This window comes from Dasypus novemcinctus, chromosome 1 (assembly GCF_030445035.2).
Source record: "Dasypus novemcinctus isolate mDasNov1 chromosome 1, mDasNov1.1.hap2, whole genome shotgun sequence".
Lineage (NCBI taxonomy): Eukaryota > Metazoa > Chordata > Mammalia > Cingulata > Dasypodidae > Dasypus > Dasypus novemcinctus.
In genome coordinates, this window is record NC_080673.1 from 104,176,856 (window position 1) to 104,195,561 (window position 18,706).

An 18,706-nucleotide genomic window follows, 5' to 3' on the forward strand; every position below is an offset into this window, starting at 1 on the left:
ACTACAAACACACGTGATAACATGGATGAATCTTGAGAACCTTATGTTGAGTGAAGCAACCCAGGCATTGAAGGACAAATACTACATGACTTCAATGATATGAAATAAGCAACCTGCCTCAGAGAGCTAGAGACTGGAAAACAGGCTTACAGGAAATCGGGGGGTGGAGGAAGGATGTGAGCCGACGTCTGCAGGGGTGGAATCTATGATGAGCTGGCGTCATTTACAATAAAAAAAAAAAAAAAAAGAAGGAACTCTGATTGATAGAAATTCTGTTATTGTCACAGAGAAAACTCCTGGAGAACTAACTGGCTATTGACATTCTTCCTCAAACCAGAAACTGTCTCTGGAGATCCACGAGAAATACCAAATCACAACAAAGAATGGAAAACAAATTGATGGAATCAGAGATGGCTCCAGCCCGTAAATAGCTTCTTATGCTTATCCCATTAGTTTGGATTATAGTTCAGTTTTGCAAATTGATGGAGTAAAAAAATCTAGTTTTATTTCAGTGTTTTACTTTTCAGTTAAAGACCAAAGAATTGGTTTCTACACTTGAAATGGTTTCTTTGGGTTGTTTTGTTAAAAACCATAGAACTCTTTGATTTCCCCACTCCCAAAAAAAGAGCCTCATATGTTATATTGCAATTGGAGCAAACTCAGAGGAGAACGTGTGCCTTTTTTGTAAAGAGGTTTTAATATTTTCATAAAGATCCTCTATTCTCCTCTTAAAAAAAAAAAAGTCTTTGGCCAGTATGTCCACAGTTTGGTCTTTTTCTTCTTTTTTTTTTTTAATGGATTTTTATCATCTTCCTTTGCATGGGCCATCCTTTCTTCTCTCTGTCTTATAATCTTTTGTGGCACATTCATTGCACTGCAACACTGCATAGATTAATTTACATTGTAGTTTATACTCCCCCAGTCCATTCAGTGGGTTATGGCAGGATATATGATATCCTGCATCTGTCCCTGCAATACCATGCAGGACAACTCCAAGTCCAGAATATGCGCCCACATCACACCTCTTCTTCCCTCTCCCTGCCCTCAGCAACTACTGTGGCCACTGTCTCCACATCGATGATACAATTTCTTCCATTGCTAGAGTCACAATAGTTCTATAGTAGAATACCAGTAAATCTACTCTAATCTGTATCATATTCTCCATCCTGTGGACCCTGGAATGGTGATATCCACTCCACCTCTAAACTGAGAGGGGGCTTAGATCCCACATGGCTGAGGGATACGATTCTCCTGCTTGCAGTTGTAGACACTCTCAGTTCCCTGGTGTGGTGGTTAACCATCTTCACCTCCCTGTTAGCTGACCTGGGTAAGTCCAACAAACCGAAGAGTAGGTGATGCAACTCTGCTGAGGCTCAGGGCCCAGCTAGCACATGGCCAGTCCAGAGATTCAAGCCTCCTGCATATACACCAATCCCAGCACCAACCACAGGTTCAGCAAAAGTAACAGAAGAGGCATGTGTAGAAAGGTCACATCTGAGACCAACTCCTTCACACTCAGGAGCACAAATTCCAAAGTCGGGCCCACTGGCAAGGCACTGAACTCCAGAGCCATGTGCCATGACTGTAGAACCTGTGTGTCTCTGTAGCCCTCAGGAGCACCACTACCTGGTATCGACTTGATACCTTGTATCTACTTGGCTGTCCCTGGGATGCTGCTGAGACGTGAATAAGTGCAACCCCTCTGATGACCTCCCGACTCATTTTGAAAGCTCTTAGCCATATAAGCTCATTTGTCTTTACCATTTCCCCATTTTATTCAAGGTCTTTTTCTAGTTGCGTCACCAGCTGGTTATTGGTAGTAATCCCTCAGCGCCAGGAGACTCATCCCCGGGGGTCATGTTCTATGCTGGGGGGAAGGTAATGCATTTACAAACTGAGTTTGGCTTAGAGAGCGGCCATTTGAGTAACATGGAGGCTCTCAGGAAGTAACTCTTAGGCACCCTGCAGCTCTAGGCGTAGTTGAAATTTCAAGCAGGTCATAAACATAGTCATCAGTATCAAGGGCCCATCATAGGACCATCCTTCTTCTCTGGTCAAGTGCCCTTGCACTTGGGGAATTGTTGCTATTCCATTGTGGGATGTGACAGAGCTCCCCTGGCTGGGAACTTAACACTCCCTCAGTTGTCGTGTATGCACTTTGTTTTTATCCTCTATGTCATTTAACTCCAATGTAAGGTTTGTTATTGCCTTCCTTTTGCTCGCTTAGGGTTTAGTATGCTCTTCTTTTTCTAGTTTTCAGTTTTTAGGTTATGTGTCTGATTTGAAATCTTTTTTTATTTTAAGCATCTAAAGCTATAAAATTGCCTATAAGCACTGCCTTTGTTGCATCCGAAAAGTTTTGGTTGTATTTTCATCTTCCTTTGCCTCATGCTTTTTCCTCCTTTTCCTTGTGATATTCTCCTTAACCCTTCTATTATTTAAGAGCACATTGTTTAATTTCCACATACACATGTCAATTTTCCATTTGTCCCTCTGGTACGAATTTCTACCGTCATTCCATTGTTGGAGAAGATATATTGGACGGTTTCTATATGTTTTAATTTATTGAGATTTGTTTGGTGAAGTAACATATGTTCCACTAGAGGAATGTGTACTCTGTTGTTATGTGAAGTACTCAATATATGTCTGATACATCTAGTTGATTTAGAGTATCAAATCTTATACTTTTCTTTATTGATCTTCTGTCTAGATGTTCCATCCATTATTGAAATTGGTATATTAAAGTTTCTTAGTATTAATGTAGAACCATCAATTTCTTCTTCAAATCTGTCAATATTTACTTCATATATTTTGGGACACTGCAATTAGGTGCATAGATACTTATAATTTTTACATCTTCTTGTTCAACAGACCCCATTATCAGTAGATAATGCCCATCTTTGTCCCTCATAAGCGCTGGTGACTTAAAGTCTATGTAATCTGATATTAGTATAGTTATCCCAGCTCTCTCTTGGTTACTACTTGCATGGTATATATTCTTTCTCATCCTTTCACTTTCAACTTACTTATGTGCTTGAATGGTAAGACTGCTGCACACAGCTTATAGTTGGGTCAGGTTTTTTTTTAATCCTTTCTGCCAATCTCTATCTTGTCACTGGAGAATTTAATACATTTATATTTAATGTCACTACTATTAATGCAGGACTTTCTTCTGCCATTTTGCTAGTCTTTGCAAGTCATATATTTTTTTGTCCCTCAATTCTTCTGCTAATGCCTATATTCATATTTATTAATTTCTGGTATTATATCTCACTGACTATCCTCTCATTTCTACTTTCATGTATTTTCCTCATGGTTACCATGGGGTTAAAATTTAACATCCTAAATCTATAACACTCATTTGATTTGATAACAACACTACTTTAATGCATTTGCATTTTAGCACCTATAGGAAGTAGAGTTATATATATATATAGAATACAATAAAATAGTACAGGCACTTATAATTAATTGAAATGATTACCTTTATCACAGGTCTTTATTACTTTATGCCTTTTTGAAGGCTTGTCTAGTGTCCTTCCCTTTCTGTCTGAAAAACTCCTTTTAGCATTACTTTACAGGGCAGGTCTAATGGTGATGAACTACCTGAGCTTTTGTTTATCTAGGGATATCTTAATCTCTTCCTCATTTTGAAAGTAAGTCTCACTGGATAAAAACTTCTTCATTGGCAGCTGTATTCTTTCAGCATTTTAAGTATTTCAACCCATTGCTTTCTTGTCTCCATGATTTCTGATGAGAAATTGGTACTTAATCTAATTTGGACTCCCTTATACATAACACGCTGCCTTGTTTTTTTAAGATTTATTTAATTATTTATTTCTCTCCCCTTCCCACACCCCAGCTGTCTGTTCTCTGTGTCCATTCACTGGGTGTTCTTCTGTAACCGATTCTATCCTTATCAGTGGCACCCGGAAACTGTGTTTCTTTTTGTTGCATCATCTTGTTGTGTCAGCTCTCCATGTGTGTGGTGCCATTCCTGGGCAGGCTGCACTTGCTTTTTTTTTTAAAGATCTATTTTTATTTATTTAATTCCCCTCCCCTCCCCCGGTTGTCTGTTTTCTGTGTCTTTTTTGCTGCATCTTGTTTCTTTGTCCGCTTCTGTGGTCGTCAGCGGCACAGGAAGTGTGGGCGGCGCCATTCCTCAGCAGGCTGCTCCCTCCTTCCGCGCTGGGCGGCTCTCCTTATGGGTGCACTCCTTGCGCGTGGGGCTCCCCTACGCGGGGGACACCCCTGTGTAGCCCCGCACTCCTTGCGCACATCAGCACTGCGCATGGGCCAGCTCCACATGGGTCAAGGAGGCCCGAGGCTTGAACCACGGACCTCCCACGTGGTAGACGGACGCCCTAACCACTGGGCCAAAGTCCGTTTCCTGCACTTTCTTTTGTGCTGGGCGGCTCTCCTTACGGGGCACACTCCTTGCATGTGGGGCTCCCCTATGGGGGGGGACCCAATGGATAGGGCGTCTGCCTACCACATGGGAGGTCCACGGTTCAAACCCCGGGCCTCCTTGACCCGTGTGGAGCTGGCCCATGCACGGTGCTGATGCACACAAGGAGTGCCCTGCCACGTGTTTTTTGATCGCAGCTTTCAGAACTCTCTCCCTGTCCTTTGCATCCAATAATTTGAACAATGTGTGCAGGGGCATATTTTTTTCAAGTTTATCTGGTGTTCTCTGGGCTTCCTGGATGTACAATTCACATGTTTTACTACCTTTGTAGGTTCCTGTCATTATTTCTTCGACTATTCCTTCTGTTCCCTTCTCCACTTCTTCTCTTTTTGTGAATCCCGTAATACATATATTGGTACACTTGATGGTATCCCAGAGGTCTAAGGTTATTTTCGGTTTTTATAAATTCCATTTTCTTTCTGCTTCTCAGCCCGACTCATTTCAATTCTTTCTCCTGCCAACTCCAATCTGCAGTTGAAACCTTCCAGGTTATTTTTCATTTTCAGTTAATCTGGCCTTCAACTTTAGTAGTTTCGTTTACTTCATTTTAAAAATTGCTCTTTATTGAGATTCTCATATTTTTCATTCATTTATTTCCTGATATTTAGTTCTTTCTCTGTATTTTTCTTCAACTCCTTGAGTACATTGAAGATCATATTTTTAAAAGTCTTTGGCCAGTATGTCCAGTTTGGAATTTTTCTTTTCTTCTTTTTTTTAATGGATTTTTATCGTCTTCCTTTGCATGGGCCATCCTTCCTTCTCTGTCTTATAATCTTTTGTGGCACACTGTACATTTTAATATCTTAAAAAGTTAACTCTGGTGTTTATTCCTTGAGATGCCTATTTCTTGAGGTTGTAACCAGCTGGTGGTATGACAGAGATTATCTTGAGTGTCTGTTCTCTTATCAGGAAGATATGTCAATAGAAAATGCAAAGTTTGGAACCTTCCTTGTCCTTTCTGGGTCTGTGTCTTGTCCTGGACTTGTCTTGCTAGTGACTATTTACAGAAGTTTGAATACCCCCCTCTACTTCCTAGCACAGACCTTCTACCTCTCTGGGTTATTCCATTGCTGGCCATTTCCAAACTGTTCTGGAGACTTGGATGATGAAGGTGCAAGGAAGAGCACAAGGAGATTCTTCCATGGCTTGCTGATCTTGGCTTGGTTGATCTGCACAGCAAATGCAGCCCTTCAACTGTTCACAATTCTGAGGAATCATATATTCTTTATGTCTCCTCTCCCATCCTTGCTCTGGTGGGCTGCAACAAGGGTTGCCATCAGAGCCAGAGCACAGGAATCCAAAGTCACTAATCAAAAGCTGGGATTATCAGCAATCAGTCTGTGCCCAGACTAATTTTGGGGAACTGGATTTTTACGTCCCTTTCTGTCACTGCAAGCTACCTCAGGCACTAGACCCCATTGTTACCTGCTGTGAGAGTGGAAGATGGGCCACAGTAACAGCTATGCAGAGAGAGCAATTTACTAAAATGTACTATACTTTACCAGCCTCTCCCTCCCACTCCTTCCTGCATGCTACATAGTGTGTATTGCTGCTGCCTGTTCTTTGTGTTGGTAAAATCCTTTGTTCTTGCATATATTTTCTTGTCTCCTCGCATGCCTGATTCTCTTTCCTTATGTGCTGGACACTGTATTTGAAAAGTTATGTATTGAAATAATTTGAGGCCTAAATTTATGCAATCTTTCTCTCTAGAGAGGATTTTACCATGTCTCTGGGGACACTATCAATCTGAGATCACCTTAATCCATGTTTACAATTTGAGATTATCCATTACAGGGAATAAATACAGAGTTAACATTTTAAAATATTAAAATGTACAGTGTGCAAAAAACAAAAGTTAGGCTGTCAATGGTATGACTCGTTTACTCTGGTTCACTCTTACTTGTAAGGTCCATTAGTTAAGGTTTGGCAGGCCCAGGCCAGGGTAAAAAGCTTTTATCCCTTTTACCCTGCAAGAGTTTACGAAAGTACAGGTCAGCCCCTCGGCTACCTTTCCCAGATCAGTGTAAGAAAGTGAAAGCTGTATTATCACCTTTACTAATATTTGAAAATTAACAGAACTTGGAAAGCAGCTTTGGCCAATGTAGATAAAGCTATGGACTAGAAAATGTACCTGAAGTTAGAGATACCCAAAATAAAGCTCATCACATCATTAATAAAAGAAGAGGTTTGAATCAAATAGCTGGCAATTAAGTAATCTTAGAAAAACAACTAAAAAAGCATACATGACAAAAATTGAAAGGTTCGTTTATTTTCTCACCATTTTCTGCCAACGGTGCAAGAACTTCAAAAATCATTTCCTTCTTATCATGTTCTATTTGTTTCTTGAAGAGTTTTACCAGTTCTTCAGCAATGTTTGTACTGGCAAATTGTTCTTTACTTGACTCTGCAAAATAAAGGAAAAAAATCTAGAGCAAGCGAATAATATTAAACCCAGAAATTGTTTTCTATTATTTTCAATACTTGGTGATTTTGTATCACTATAGATAAATACAAACATTTTTCAAACACAGGAACAATCAAATTCGTAATTTAATTCCCCTGAAAATGAAAAAAAAGTGTATAAGGCTTTAAAGAAAATGTTCTGACCCAGTTATATTCAATGCTATAAAAAATGATCACTAGGATAATATATAGGTAGCCATAGCAAGAACAAAATTTAAACTAAATTATAAATTGCTTCAAAGCTTTTAGTCAAAGAAAAATTACTCCTATTAGACTGCATTTTACATTGCTGAATTAAAGGCAGTTTATCATCTTATCTGTAGTATCATTAAAGTGGAATACTTTTGCACTGGTCCTGCAACATCTCTTATTAAAGGCCAATTCTTCCTAAGTACTTGGGGTCTCATTCTTAGAGATGCCTCTAAGCACCTCTAATCTCTCTTCCTTACTCCAGAGCCTCACCATCAGCATTTACACATGCTTTACTATCTTTTACTTCAAACCATATCACACTGTTTATACTTCAACTCACACATATTATTCATAATTCATTTCAAACTAGTTTTGGCCCATGTCCAACACTATTCCTCAGTCTCCTTGCTTGCTTCTTCTTTTCCATTGGATTTATGTAAATTCCAATTATTTGGGACTTGGATCATTTGCTTTCTTATCTTCTATGTCCTTATGTCACCCAAGAAAATCTAATTATGTTCCACAGCATCAAACACCTATATATTGCTACACATTTATATCTGTAGCTCTCTTTCGGACTCCAGGCTATTTCTTTAACTGTCCATTTCACATCTTTACCTGTATACCTCTCTAGCATCTCAGTATGTCCAAAGTGAACTCTTGCTATTACCCTGAAATCTGTTCCTCCTCCAGGCTTCCTTAACTCAGAAAATGACCACCGCCATTTATCTGTCTGTGCAGGCAGAATTCTGGGAGTCATTACTCACTTCTGCTTACTCAATTTCCATATCCAAGAAATCAGCAAGGTCTACCAATCTACCCCCAAAATATAACTGGAATCTATTCCACTTCTCTCAAATTCTCAATTTCTTTGGTTTCATTAAGTATCCTATTAACTTTTAGAAGTTTCTCTCATCAATTTCCGTCCTAAGCTAATATAGATTGTTCGCTCTTATGTTTGGGGCAGAGATGAAATCCTAGAATCTCTTTTCTCCTCCTTCTTGTATTAGATACTCTATGTCTCTTCTTCACTGACTTTGTTTGTGGAGATATCCTCCACTAGCTTTCTGAGAAAAGGTGTATAGGACTTATTTTGCAATCTTGATGGTATAGAAATTTATAACTTAAGAGTCTATGCCTCTAATTTAAATTAATCCCTTTCTTCACCCCATTAGTTTTTCCTACTACCAATTATAGTTTGTAATTATGTTTATTTAAAAAATAAATGAACATCTCACCCACTATATCACGAGCTCCTTAAGGGCAAGGACAGTGTACATTATTTTAACCATCAGAAACACTGTGCACAGGATGGTGCCTGTTACATGGCTGGTGTTCAAAACATGAATGTATGACAATGAGCAAGTAAATGACAATGAACAAGTAAATCAACACTAGAGTTAGATTCTGCTCTCTAGTTGCTAGTAAATCTCTGTCAATATAAGGAAAGGAATGTTGTAAACTCTATTCTGAAAGAGGGAAACACAATTCTTGCTGACAAAATGGTTTTGAGTCACTACACTATTATACTGTGTGGATGCACATACCAGTATATCTAACAAAATGATGAAAATCCCTTTAGTATTATTCCTTAGTGCCATAAAAAAAAGTAGGGGTCAGGTGTCTTTTCCATTAATCTACATAAATCCACAAAAATCATATTCTGAAAATGTGAGCACACATTCCCCCCATGAAAGGCATGTCAGGTCCTAATCCCTGGTCCAGTGGGTGTGAACCCATGTGCAAATAGGACCTCTGAAGATGTTATTACTTAAAGTGTGCCCAAACTAAATGATGGTGGTCCTCAATTCAATATGGTTCAAGTCCTTATAAACAAGGAAATTGGATACAAAAAAGAGAAGTCATGGGGAAGCCAGAGCTGCAAGTCAATGGAACCTGGAAGAGAAAGGAGATATCACCATATGCATTTCAATGTGACAGCAAAGTTAAGTATCAAGGATCACGAGCAGCAAGGCCCACAATGCCAGTCTTGGGGAAGAAAGCATCACTGTGCTGATGCCTCAATTCTGGACTTCTACTAGCCTCAAAACTGTGAACCAATAATTTTCTGTTATTTAAACTAACTCACTACATGGTATTTGTTTTAGGAGGCAGGAAACTAAAATACTCCTTTTATTAAAAGGAGGTTAGTTTGATTTAAATAGGGATGATGTGACTTCTGTACATTGTTACCTCAGATTATTCAAATGAAAGGAATTTTTTAAGTATAAAATCATAGGTGAAGTTGATAGACATTATTTATTGTTATGTGCTCTTATTCGTTAAAAATAACAGATTAGTGTTCTTAATTCATGTTCTATTCCTTCAAACATTTATGAAACTGAAACTAAATACTTTCTGATATGTTTGCCAGCCCAAGAAAACAATGAACCATGATTACTATGTTAATTTGAGAACAAAATATGTACTTATCCTATAGGTAGAAAAAAAGACAGCATGAAGCATGATTTGAACATTTAATCTGAATTAAATGCCATGGATCCTGATCCTTAAGGGACCTTTAGCCTTTAGCAAGAAGCATAATATTCTAAGGGTTTATTTTTATGAAAGTTATACATGAATCTAGTTAATTAGCCTAATACTTACATTACCAGCAAACTCCAGTCCCCTCTCCTTTATTCCCATTTCCTCAGAAACACATAAAGCTCCATTAGCTAATTCATTGGTACTTACCTCCACATAGATAAATAACATATTTGTATTGTTCTTAATTTTTTCAGTTTTAGTATTTCTTATTGATTATCCCCTATGGAAGATGAGGCAATAACTCTTCCCTGCCCAACATACCTTCCATCTTCCCAATCTAAATATACTGTAATTTTGGTTAGACTAATAATTAGTAATTAGTTTTATTTTTTTATTTTATTTTTTTAAAAGATTTATTTATTTAATTTCCCCCCCTCCCCTGGTTGTCTGTTCTTGGTGTCTATTTGCTGCGTCTTGTTTCTTTGTCCGCTTCTGTTGTCATCAGCGGCACGGGAAGTGTGGGCGGCGCCATTCCTCGGCAGGCTGCTCCCTCCTTCACGCTGGGCGGCTCTCCTTATGGGTGCACTCCTTGCGCGTGGGGCTCCCCTACGCGGGGGACACCCTTGCATGGCACGGCACTCCTTGCGCGCATCAGCACTGCGCATGGGCCAGCTCCACACGGGTCAAGGAGGCCCGGGGTTTGAACCGCGGACCTCCCATGTGGTAGACGGACACCCTAACCACTGGGCCAAAGTCCGTTTCCCAGTAATTAGTTTTAGTAATATACTATTTCCTTTTCTACATTTTTTTTCTTCTGGAATTTTATTTCCCCCTCATTTGCTTAGTTTTCTATATACTTAACAATTCAACTCCAAACTTTCAACCTGTTGTCTAATCTCTTAATACACTCATTTACTTTAGGTATTTAATCAATTTCATCTCTTATAAGAGCTTTCCCTAACTCCCAATCCACCCAGTCTTCTAACCTGCTCCAATCTGGATTGGCTGCTCCTTGAAACTGTACACACACGCCACTCGAGAATGCTCTCTTCAACATTATCCTAGAGATTTCTGTTGGATCTCATTTCCTGATTCTTATGGAATCTTTTAAGATTTAAATCTGTTGTTTTTGGTGGAACATATTTTCCAATGGCTTCCAGAGAAAAAGATTTGTAGGAAATCAATTTCCTGAGATTGTTATGTTAGATAATGTCTTTATCTTAACATTACACTTGAGAATTTGACTAAGTATAGAATTATAGATTGGAAATTATTTTCCCTCAAATATCTGAAAGTAATACTCCATTGTCTTCTGGCTTTCAGAGTTGTTTTGAGATATCTAATGTCTAATGATTCACAGTCCTTTGTATGTGTACCCTCACACCCACCCCCCAGAAGCTTATAAGATGTTCTCTGTCCCCAGTATTCTAAAATTTCACAATGATGTGCTGTGGTATGGGTCTGTTTTCACCTATTAGGCTAGGTATTTGATAAACTCTTCTGTATTAGTCAGCCAAAGGGTGCTGATGCAAAATACCGGAAATTTGTTGGCTTTTATAAAGGGCATTTATTTGGGGTAGCAGCTTACAGTTACCAGGCCACAAAGCATAAGTTATTTCCCTCACTAAAGTCTGTGGCCACATGTTGGCTGCCGACATCTGCAAGGGTTCAGCCTTCCTTCTGTCTTTTAAGGTTTCATGAGCCCAGCTTCTTCCAATCTCAGCTGTAGGCTGGTATAAGGTTCGTTATGTTTCTGGGCTCAGCTGCTTAGTTCTCTTCACAAGGTCAGCAGTAGACTATCAGACTCATCTCTCTTCCCAGGGTCTCTGCCATGTCTAATGAGCTATCTCTCTTCCTCTGTGTTGTTGTTCTCCTTGTATTTACTTCCATGTGAGAGTTTGTTTTATCCCTACCAAGGGTGTGGGGACTCAATCCTGCACACCCTAATGACGTGGTCAAATAAAAGACCTAATCATGAATTAATAAAGTAAAAGTGAAACTTCTGAATCTAATACACCCAGAGGAACAGACAAGTTTACAAACACAATCCAATATCTATTTTTGGAATTCATAAACAATATCAAACTGCTATACTTCCAATTTGGAAATTTACTCACTTCAGTTCTGTAAAACTTGATGTTATTTCCTCCTTTTATCTGTTCTTGGAATTTTTGGTGTGATCCTCTACCTTAAATTTTCTATCTCCCTGTTTTTTTGTTCTACTGTGCAAACATTTCTCCATTTTATTGAGCCTTTCATTTTAGCTGTTTTTAATTTTGTTCTCTGCTTCTTAAAAAAAAATAGTACCCTCTTCTAGTTTCAAGTTTCCAACATTTTTTCATATTTATCAGATATTAGGGTGCTTTTTCTAACTCCACAGTGTCCATTTCTTCCAAGTGGTTTTTTTTTCTATATGTTTATTTTATACTCCCTGTTACACGTTATCCTCCCCTTACTGTATGCCATTAAGAACAGGGATCTAAAAACAGATCAGTACCTTTGCGTGTGAATAGTCTTGTTGACTATATGATTCCCTACAGGGTGGTCAGGTGCAGGGAAACGCCCAGTCATCATTCTCTTTAACTCTATGTTCCAGAGGCCAAGTGGGATAGTAGTCTTTGGTTTCTCAGCATTCATTATATGTACTTTCATGTAATCTGATTTTGGAATGGTACTGTGGTAACCTGTGCCTAAACTTAGCCTGATGTCCCCAGGCTACAAACTCTCTATTTTTAGAGCTCCAGAAAATAAACAAATACTCTTCTGCTGGATAGGAAAGAGGTAGTTACCCTAAAGTGTGGAAGGAGAAAGAGGGTCAAGGAATCTTGATGAAACAAAGCCCCAAGTCTTTCAAAGATTCTGAATTAGTTCCTGGCTTTCTAATTTATGATTTGAAATTGGTTTTCATAGGTTTGCTAAGTGAATTATTGCCTACCTTGTTCCCAGGTCCAAAATGTTCTTGTATTATCCCTTTTCCTGTTTTGGTTTTTCTCTACCTTTGAGGGTCTGAATTTAAAAGAGAATCCCACTTGTTTCAGTGAGTTTCCAGAAAGGTGTGAAGTTATGGTTCAAGTTTCCATTCTGCCATCTCTACTGCAAAATACTAATTTTTTGTAAGGAGAAAACTTTATTTGTAAAAGAGGTTGAAGCCCAACGATAAAGGAAAATCCCATTATGGTTAAGCCCTAACGGTAAGTGAAAAATGCAAACTTCAAAATCGTACTCATGCTGTGACTGTGAATACAGAAAAGTTATGTAGGCACATGAACTGGGACTCACAAGGAATAAAAAAATCCAGTTGGCTGATAGGACACAAAGATAATTTCTCTCTAATACTGTGTATGCATAAATAAAAATCAGGAGGAACAGATCTTCTCTTTATTACTTTAAAAAGTAGCAACATTTTTAATCCCACAAATTTATGAGGGATATGCAGGCAGAGCTGCATTTTCCTTTTCTACCTGCAATCCTGAAATATACTGCCCTTCTTTATTTTCTGTTTTACCTTTAAACTACTATTTATCTCTAGAAAGCAAAAGTACAAATTTATATTTAGCATTTTTATAAAACTAATTTCTACTTAAATAACTAGTATTTAGTGATATGCCATATGTATATGTGCGATATGAATTTTAAACACCTGATGCTTACTTGAAACAATAAAAACAAACCATTTGACTTAACTCATTGACAATAAGGTCCACAACAAAAAGAGGAAAATTAATTATTCTGTGACATATATGTTCTACTTCCATGTTGACATATATACTAGCTCTTACATGGGCATAAATGAATAATGATATAAACTCTTGAAGTCTTAGTAAAGAAATATTTCTTTTATTGTTTTTTCTTCTACATAGGGTAGGGTAGTAACAGCAGGGATTAGAGTATGAAATTGGGTACATAATCATCTTTACATATAGATCAGAGAGATTAGGCTGAATTGGGATGGTCTATGGTTTATAATTTCCAAAAAATACCGTAGCAGTTTAATATTATTGATGAATTCCAAAAAGAAATATTGGATTATGCTTGTAATCTGATCTGTACCGGGGCATGACTGAGTTATGATTAGGGCGTTGAGTGGGGACTCACAGACAAAAAGGCATGGCAAAAACAGAGTTGAGGGTTTCTGATGTTGGAGTTTGATGCTGAAGTCTTAAGCTGGAGCCCCAGGAAGTCAGCACACAGAAGAAAGAGAAGCAAGCCCCAGGAAGAAAGGAACCTTGAACCCAGAGAAAAGCAAGCCATAGGAACATAGGAACCCAGGAAGCCTGAACCTCAGATGTTGGCAGCCATCTTGCTCCAAACAGACTTTGGTGAGGGAAGTAACTTATGCTTTATGGCCTGTTATCTGTAAGCTCCTACCCCAAATAAATACCCTTTATAAAAACCAACCAATTTCTGGTATTGTGCATCAGCATCCCTTTGGCTGACTAATACAAATACTGATACCTTAACTCAAGGAGGAAGAGCAAAGAACGCAAAGCTGTCTTTAGAACCATCTACTTACCTTTTGTGTCCCTGGACATAACCCTGATATACCACATTTTTTTTGCTCCCAAATTATTTTTCCTTATTCACCTGTCCAAGCAAAACTACAATTTCCTGAATGCTAATACTTCCAAAGTATTATCTGATAATTCATATTACCATTCTTTTAATAAGTAATATATGCCAAGCAGTGTCCTGTGAGATTAAGAAAAGATAAGTAAGAATAAGACTGGAAAGTAATGTTCAAGAGGTGTATGGTTGATAACTTTGGCTAAGAGTAATTTATATTACAAAGAGCCTGTTAACAGAAATGAACCTCCAATTGACAGAATTATGGGGCAAATATTTCTACTAAATTCTTAGTTTTCAGCTTTCGGTCAATTTTTTACTTATTTATCAGGAATAAAATAATTGAATTCCATATTGAAACATTCCACTCCTTTGGTTCTTCCACCACCACCTTTGCAGGCAGCTCTAAAATCCATAAGGTTTAGTAAAAATATTGCTTAGAGAGAGAGCATAGGCTGGCATCATGAACATTATGGAAACTTTTAGAACGTCAGTCTACAAATATATATTTTCTAAGCAAAAGTGAGAAATTTTGAAACTGCCACATCAAATAAAATTTTAAGAAATTTATCACTTTGTTTCAAAAAAATGTTTTAATAAAATTCATACCAGACAGAAGTTTTACATGTGATTACATATATATTGAGAATAATTTATAGATATTAAAATCAGAAGTGATAGTATTTAAACTATGATATAAAGGTGCTTTGTGTGGAAATTCTTTTTGTTGTTGTTCAAGTTCTCTTTTGAAAAGATGATGCATTAAGAATTTTTGGTACAACATTATGATTACATTAAAAGCCACTGATTATACACTTTAGATAAATAGTATGCTATGTGAATATATATTACTAAAACTGCTTAATAAATAATTGTGCAATAGCCAAAAATAGCAGCTATGTACAATGAGGAAACAGATTGAGAAGTGAAGAATTTTCTTTTTTGTCTGTTTTTATTATTATTGAAATAACGAAAATGCTGTAATGACTGAAGTAACAAATGCAAAAAATAATAATTTTCTGTAATTTCTCTAATACAAAAAACTCCTTCTCAAATGATTTCACATACAAAAGGGACTCCATGAGAATGAGGATGGTTTTCAAACGCCAGATTAATAAATCATGTAGAACATAAACTATCAAGGTAAATAATAGAAAAAGTATTGTTTAGTTTCAGGTGTGTTTAAATAATAAGTGGTGATATAAGATGCATTTCTTCCTGTGGGTCAGTCTAAAAAGTTTGAAAAATACTGCTGCATAAGGGTGAGCAATTTACAGTCTGGGTTTCTGTAAAGCACTTTTGGAGAAATATTCATGTTTGTAGGCATATGATAATGCCTAAAACATAGGAGTTATATCATGAGTTGTATATTGAATGATTTGAGGTTACCTGGGTTCAAATATGTAAATTATCTAATAATTTAGATAATAAATTAAATACTGTCATTATCCTTCACAAATCCATGTCCCTTCAACCCACAGAAAGAAGCTTGCCTAGTAAGTGTGCTCCTAAATTAATATCACTGAATAAATCACAGGCTTGTATTAACTGTAAGATTAGTCCTCATTTACTTCATTGGGCTCCTGTATAGGTGAGTGAGGTTTAATACAGATCCAGGAACCTTTATTATTGTAAAATGCAAGATTCCTATGACTAAAATCTCTCAAAGTCAATTTTCTTTCATTACCATTAACCATTATCATTATACTCATTTCACCAAAGGATGGTAATATTCACTAATCCTTTGACTCCCACCTGAGAAATGGAACATCATAATTTATTGGGGTGTAGTGAACCAACAAATATCCTAACCATGAAATTAAACAGAAGCGCTTCACAGTTACTGAAGTTGGAGTATCTACAAGCTTTAGACACACAAGCATGAAAGAGATGAAATGGTACTCTATAAACAAATGCAATTACGTGAGTATTTATAAGCACAGCTTCTCTAAGGATTACTATCTTTTCCTTAGTGCTTACTGTTTCTTAATATTAAGTGAGATAAACTTCATCAGTTTTAGCTTTCTTCTAGGTATTCTCATAAAAGTTTAAGAAAGGAGGAGCCTTCTTTGAAGGAAGGATGAAATTGTTATAGAGCTTATTTCCTAGAGCACCACTGTCCAACAGAAACATAATGAGAGTCACACACAGAAACCACATACGTAACTTTAAATTATTGAGAAGAAGCATCTTGTAGAGTAAAAGAAACAGGTGAAAATAATTTCAATGACATTTTATTTAGCCTGATACATTCAAATTATTATCATTTCAATATGAAATCAATAAGAAATATTGGTGAGATACATGTTGTTTTTTTGTGGGAAGTCTTTGAAATTCAATGGGTACTTTATACTTACTATATATTCCAATTCAAACTATTCATATTTTCAGTGCCAACAGGTGCACGTAGTTGGTGGCTATCATATCAGATAACAAAGCTCTAGAGACTCTCATAATGAAATGTGAAAGCAAAGGACTTGTACTCTTTCATTCTGTGGCAAATTAAGAAAGACCTGAAACAATCATATTTCTGAACCAAATTAAGAAAGATCTGAACCAATCATATCTCTGTTTCTGTTACAAAGAGTATGAAACTACTGATGTGGGATTATAACATGATTTCTGTCTTATTTCTACTAACTACACTGGATACAAACTCCTACATTCCATTTAATGATGGAAAATAATAACTTTTGAAATAGTAAATGCATCTTCTTTCATTCTTGGTCTTATTTTCACTCAAATGATGAGAAAATAAATTTAATTATAGGCTAGTATAGAAAAGAAAGAATCAAAGGAGGAGAGAAGATAAGAGACATACTCAAATACCAGGGTATGACCCATTGAGTAAGAATGTCTTTTAAAAATTAACTCTGATAAATAACCCCATTCCTCGACCTGAAGGCAAAGCAAAAGCAATATAATGAAATCAAGATTTTAATGTATAATGCTTCAGGGACCTGGGTTTTCAGTTAGAAAAACCAAGATGGAGTCTTGGTATTTTCATTCTTTATTTAAAAAATGGTGATAATTAATAGAACTGATTTATTTGGTTGTCATAGCTATTCTATTTAGATATGACAACATAATAAACACTTTATTAGGAGCATGGTTGTGAGGAGATTCAGACCAGGCATTATAACTACCTATTAAGAGCCAAAAGAAGGAAGGAAGGAAGACAGGGAGGGAGAGAGAGTTACAAAGAAAGAAAGGAACAATTGGAAGGAGGAAGAGAGGAAGGAAGAAAAAAAGGGTAATTCATGACATAAAGAAAAACAAAACAGAGAAAAGCGATGGGCATCTGAGATGCTGATATGGGGTCGTCAATCCTTTTCTGTATTAATGACTTAACTGTGATTTCCAGCAATGGTCTGGTTCTGTCTGCCTTCTGATTTTCTAAACGTATGTTACAAATACGTTCTTATGAAAAAAGTTTCCTGTCATTTTTAGGGATTTTGTGAAAAGAGGAAGAAGCAACTTGACCTTAGTCTGGTAGTTTCCTCTTCATATAATAAGCATATAATTAATGCAAAACATAATAAATTAAAATGTCCCTTATTTTTGCACAGGAGACAATTATTTCAAGATCTTCCCCCTGGTAAGAATACTAAAATCAAGTGGAGATTGTCTTAAATATTCAACTCTATTAAATAATATACAGTGTTAAAACTTTAAACCTCAATACATAAATAAATTAGGGAAGTAAAATAGCTCTAAACATAAAATCTAATTAGATATACTTTTTAAAAAACATTAAAGCAAATATCTTCAATGTTTAAAAAAACAAAACCCTAAAACTAAAACAGAATATGATTTAAATGTATTTCCATGTTCTTAACATTCCAAAGGAAAATTTCTTATAAGTACATTACTAAGTTAGTAACATTTGTGGTTCATGATAATGACTTACCAAGTTCTGCTAAATTGCCAAATGCAACAAGACACATTTCAGTAAGGGCCACATTTTGGCAGTGGATGCCCAATAATTTCACTAAGGTAGGAATAACACCCATATTGATAAGCTGAGCTTGAAGGGAATCTGCAAAACACACAAAAGTATTCACATATCAAACAGACATTAGCATGAAGAAAACATCTCTTACTCATCCTATTGCAAAACTCATCGCTATTTTGATTACAGTAAAGAAGATGAAGTCCATTCATAGGATTTTCTTGAAAAATTTAAAGACATTGTTTCGGAAGTGTTGACTCTTAAATTGTGACCAAAAAAATTTTAGAAATAAAAATAACTCAAACAATATCAAATTACTAAAATTTTTTCTAAACAAGGACTTATACCTTTAAAGATCAAGCTTTAAATTGTATATATAATTAAAACATTACTACTGGTTTTAAAGTAAAAAAATTAGAGAAAAATAAAATTTATATTACAGTAAATCAGAGTATACTAAAAGCATAAGTATAAAGCAAGTTTAATAAAGACCAACAAAGGAGAAAAAAATCTTTCACTCCCTTAAAAGAGATTTTTCATAATAAAGAACAAAAAGTATACAATAAATACAAAAAAAGTAT

The 18,706-nt window shown here is 36.5% G+C and overlaps 1 protein-coding gene across 10 annotated transcripts in view; it reads right to left on the reverse strand.

The window, feature by feature from the left end:
• RAP1GDS1 (Rap1 GTPase-GDP dissociation stimulator 1) overlaps positions 1-18,706 on the reverse strand; it is a 200,816-nt gene that overhangs the window by 48,220 nt on the left and 133,890 nt on the right. For all 10 annotated transcript variants that reach the window (XM_058295181.2, XM_058295199.1, XM_058295208.1 and 7 more), the window contains 2 exons: positions 18,084-18,212; positions 6,747-6,872 (listed from right to left, as the gene is read on the reverse strand). In XM_058295181.2, the coding sequence (XP_058151164.1) occupies positions 6,747-6,872; positions 18,084-18,212 (255 nt within the window). The remainder of the gene's footprint in view (positions 1-6,746; positions 6,873-18,083; positions 18,213-18,706) is intronic.